Here is a 5,000-nt window from a genome sequence, read left to right as displayed (position 1 = left end):
AAGGGGAAAAGGAAATGCTCAATGTCACAAGAAGTACGAGGGACAGCGACGTCTTAGGAGAACAGGGGATTTTTTTCCCCTTTTGGAGGATAAGGGAGGGAGGTGGGGGGAGGGGAAGAGAGAAGGGGGGAAAAGCATAAGGGGAAGTGAAGGGGAGGGGTGGGAGGCGAGAGGAGAGGATAGGAGAGAGAAGGAAGGGGGAGAGGGGGTTGCAGAGGGAGGAGGGAAAGGATAGGAGAGAGAGTGGGGTAAAGAGGAAGAGGGAGAGGAAGAGAGAAGGAAAGAGGGGGTAGGAAAGGGAGGAGGGGAAAGGATAGAGAAGAGAGTGGGGATAGAGGATGGGGTAAAGGGATAGAGGGAGAGGGAAGGTCGAGATGGGAGTAGGAGGAATGAGAGAGAGAATAGGGTCAGGAGGGGGAGGGAGAGAAGGGGAGTGGTAAAAAGGATTAAGGATAAAGCGAGTGCCTTCTCTGTTTGTTGAGGAAGGGCGACGCACAAACAAACACGCGGTTCTTGATTCTTCTGTCTCTTTCTCTTCCTATTTCTTTTTTCTCTTTCTTGCTTTCCCTTTCTCTTTCTGTGTCTCTTTCTTTCTTTCCTCTCCTCTCTCCTCTCTCCTCTCTCTCTCTCCTCTCTCTCTCTCTCTCTCTCTCTCTCTCTCTCTCTTTCTCTCTTTCTCTCTTTCTCTCTTTCTCTCTTTCTCTCTTTCCCTTACCTCTCCTCCCTTCCTCCCCCCACTCCCCCCTCTCCTTACATCCCCACAGGCGCTAGATCAGCTGTGGGTGTGGGCGCTGTTCTCGCCTCGTCGTGTGGGAGCGAAACACATTCCCCATGCACGTCCACTGTGGTAACGCTGCAAGAGTCGTTCTTATGGATTAGGGGTCGTTGGCAATGCTGTATGGGCACGCAGATGTATATATTTATATGTGTGTGTGTGTGTGTTTGTGTGTGTGTGTGCATGCGTGCGTGCGTGTGCGTGTGTGTGTGTGGGGGGGGGTATGGGCATGTGTGTGAGTGTGTTTGTTTTTCTCCATTTTTTCTGGTGGCTGAGCTTAACCATTTTTTTTTCTTCTCTGATTTTGTTTACATTCAAACTGAACAGCAATAAAAGTAAAATTAAACATTAACAAATTAAAGATATTAGTTTTTCTCCTGCAATTAAGAAAATTGTTCAAAAGTTGTTTAAAATACGTGGCCGACAACCTGGAACAACTGATAAGCAGATATTTCGCTCTTTATTTAAAGAATGCCTTCTTTATTCACTCGATTATTATCATCAATTAACCATTTTTGTTTTTGCTAACACGGAAAGAGAGAAAAATAATAATCTTCATTTTGAAACTGAAAGAAATCGTTTTTTTTTCGTTTTCAATTTTTTTCTGTATTAAAGAAAACGGGAAATAAGACCAGGTAGGGTTATTGTTATTACAACCAGTTTTCGTATTTTGTCAGGCATGGGTGTTTTTGCTCTCTTGTTTCGACGAGATATTAATATTCAGGGGAAAGGCAGGAGCAGAGAGAGAGAGAGAGAAAGAGAGAGAGAGAGAGAGAGAGAGAGAGAGAGAGAGAGAGAGAGAGAGAGAGAGAGAGAGAGAGAGGGTAAAAAAATCTTACATGTGACCAACTTCTTCCGCTCTAGTTCTTCAAAACACACACACACACACACACACACACACACACACACACACACACACACACACACACACACACACACACACACACACACACACACACACACACACACACACACACACAGAGCACACATACAGCACCGGGGGAGCGTGATGGATGGGACAAGGCATAACACAACCGGTTTATAGAATGGTGCAAGTTAGTAAATGTTTTCCTCTTGGTTGCTGGGGGAAAAGGGGTAAGGAAAGGGAGGAAAGAAAGGGAGAAGGAGAGGGGGAGGAAAGAAAGGGAGAAGGAGAAGTGGAGGAAGGAAAGGAAGAAGGAGAAGGAGAGGAAAGAAAGGGAGAAAGGGAATTGAAAAGGCGAGGGAGAGGGGGAGAGGGGAGCTTTAAGGGAGAGGGAGGGAAGAAAGGGAGAGAGGGAAGAGGAACTAAAATGGAGAAGGGGATTGAAACGGAGAGGGAGAGGGGGAAGGGGGAATAAAGGGAAGAGGAAGAGGGGGAGAGAAGAGGAATTAGAAAGAGAAGAGATAGGGAGAGAGAGAGAGAGAGAGAGAGAGAGAGAGAGAGAGAGAGAGAGAGAGAGAGAGAGACAGAGAGAGAGAGAGAGAGAGAGAAACAAAAACAAAAAACGGGGGGAGAAACAAGAACACACGCACACACACAAACACACACACGAACAAATTAATAAAAGGAAACAAAAAAAACTACAAAAGATATTGAAAGAAAGGGAGAGGCACTGCAGCATCTAATTAGTGATAAATAACGAGATTACATTATTAATTAGCAATTAAGGTTCGAGGTATCATCACAGACGCCGTAGCAGCAGAATGAGGCCACCGAAATAAATTTTTTTCATTTGTAGATCACTATTAACTGAAATGTGTAATTGGCAACCCCTCAGTCAGTATTATTAATGATCAATGTTGAGCGTATTTGAATGTTGGGAGAGAGGGGGGGAGGAGAGAGGGAGAGGGGGAGAGGAGGAGGAGAGGGAGGGATGAAGAGGAGGAGGAGAGGGAGGGAGGGAGAAAAGGAGAGGCAGAAGAGGAAGAAGAGAGAGGGAGAAGAGGAAGAAGAGAGAGTGAGGGAGAAAAGGGGGGAAGAGAGGGTGAGGGGGAGAGAATGAGAAGAGGAGGAGAGGGAGAAAGGGAGAAAAAGAGGGCGTGAGGGAGAGAAAAGTGATGGAGAGGGAGGAAAGGGGGGGTACGGGAGAGAGAGAAGAAGGGATAGAAAGGGAGAAGCGTGGAGATCGTACGGTAATCCTCCCTTTTTATCTCTCCTTCCTCCTTTTCTTCTTACTCGCGTTACTTCCTTTCATTTATTCTTTCCATTCTTCCATTTTCTCAAATCATCGCTATTTGCATCTTTTCCTTACTCTTCCTTATTCTCTTTCCTCTCCTCTTCTTCCTCTTTCTGCGTTTTCAGAACAAGGTTATTGATTCCTTCGCCTGCTCCTCATTTGCAAGATTTTTTTTTTTTTTTTTCAGATCATTATCATTTGTTGTATTTTTTTTTTTTTTTTTTTTTTTTTTTTTTTTTTTTTTTTTTTTTTTTTTTTGAAAGATTGTTCTGTCTGCCAATCTGTCTGTTTTTGTGTATGTGTACGTGTACCGATTTTTTTCTTTCCTTCTGTCATTCTTTCCTCCTTTCCCTCATCCCATCCTCCTCGTCTCCTTCTTTCCCTCTCTCCTCCCTTCTTCCCTCCTTTCCTACCTTTCCTTCCTTCCCCCCACCCAACCCCATTTCCTTCCCTCCCTCCCTCCCACTCACCCACTCCCTCCCTCCCTCCCCCCTCCCTCCTACCTTTCCCTCCCTCCCTCCCATCTCTCCCTCCTCCCTCCCATCTCTCCCTCCTCCCTCCCTCCCACCCCACCTTTCCCTCCCTCCCTCCCTCCCCACCCACACTCCCTTCCCTCTCCTGCACAATAGACTCACACCTGGACTGAAAATAATAGTCACAACAACAAGGTATATAAGTGTTTCTTTTTTTTTCTTAATAATGATAACAACAAGAAGGTATATAAGTGTTTCTTTTTTTTTCTTAATAATAATAATAAGAATGTATGTAAGTGTTTTTCGTGTGTGTGTGTGTGTTTTTTTTTTTTTTTTTTTTTTTATTATAAAAATTACAACAAGAAGGTATATAAGTGTTTTTCTCTTTTTTCTTCCCCAGAGAGCAAGATGGAGGAGGTGCTTATCCTCGACGACAATCAACCTCCTACCACAGGTTTGTGTCTTGCTGCTCTTGTTTATTGTTTACTGGGTTTGTTTACTTGCTTTGTTTGTTTATTGTTTACTGGGTTTGTTTACTTGCTTTGTTTGTTTATTGTTTACTGGGTTTGTTTACTTGCTTTGTTTGTTTACTTTTTTTGGGTAACAGGGAGGGGTTGGATATATATTTTTTTGGTTTGTTTCTGTTTTCTGTTTTTTTCTCTATTTATCTTTCTTTCTTTTTTCTCTCTCTCTCTCTCTCTCTCTCTCTCTCTGTCAGTCTGTCTGTCTGTCTGTCTCTCCCTCTCCCTCTCTCTCTCCCCCCCTCTCTCTCTAACTAATAACTAATAAAGAAAAAAGTATATACATAAAAAAAATAAACGAAGGAATAAATGAATGACAAAAAGCGAATAAAAGAAAGAGAGAGAGAGAGAGAGAGAGAGAGAGAGAGGGCAGAGGCAGAGAAAGAGAGCAAGGCAGAGAAAGAGAGCAAGGCAGAGAGAGAGAGAGAGAGAGAGAGAGAGAGAGAGAGAGAGAGAGAGAGAGAGAGAGAGAGAGAGAGAGAGAGAGAGAGAGAGAGAGAGGAAGGAAGCTAATATTCCCGTTCTAACCCTCTATCCTGCAAACATAAATAGATTTAGTATGGATTTTCGCGCGTTTATGAGGCCGCTGGCCCTCTGGCGGAGCGAAGTGAAATTACCCCCGACCTGGGTTGACCTTGCAACAACAGGCAGGATTAGAGTACGTGGGAGGGGGGGGGGGGGGAGTAGGGGAGGGGGGGAGGTGAGGGAGGAGGGGGAGGGGAGGAGGTGAGGGAAGATAAGGGAGGAGAGGGGGAAAAGGGGTGGGGGAAAGAAGGAAAATGATTTAGAGACAGAGAGAGATGAAAAAAAACAAAAGTAAGAGAGCGAGAGAGAGAGAGGGAGGGGAGAGGGGAAAAGAAAGAGAGAGAGAGAGAGAGAAAGAGAAAGGATAATGGATAATGGATAAAGGGGTGGGGGGGCGGGGCTAAAGAAAACACGATTATGCCGGCCATTGTATCTTCCTTGAAGCTTACGATAAGCTTTTCATGACCTTCCCCCCCCCTCCCTGCTCGAAATAAGTCGTCCTCGGAACTTCAGTCTTGAGGTTTCAGAATTTTTCCCGGGTAGTCCC

The 5,000-nt window shown here is 44.7% G+C and overlaps 1 protein-coding gene across 1 annotated transcript in view; it reads left to right on the top strand.

Annotated features, from left to right (window-relative positions):
• The window catches only part of LOC119577575, a 69,273-nt gene that overhangs the window by 50,042 nt on the left and 14,231 nt on the right, over positions 1-5,000 (top strand). Inside the window, exon 12 of the mRNA XM_037925158.1 lies at positions 3,808-3,861. Coding sequence (XP_037781086.1) covers positions 3,808-3,861 — 54 coding nt within the window. The remainder of the gene's footprint in view (positions 1-3,807; positions 3,862-5,000) is intronic.

Source organism: Penaeus monodon, chromosome 10 (genome assembly GCF_015228065.2).
Source record: "Penaeus monodon isolate SGIC_2016 chromosome 10, NSTDA_Pmon_1, whole genome shotgun sequence".
NCBI classification, from domain to species: Eukaryota; Metazoa; Arthropoda; class Malacostraca; order Decapoda; family Penaeidae; genus Penaeus; species Penaeus monodon.
The sequence above is the reverse complement of the archived record's forward strand: the minus strand, read 5'-3'. Positions and strand labels throughout refer to the sequence as shown.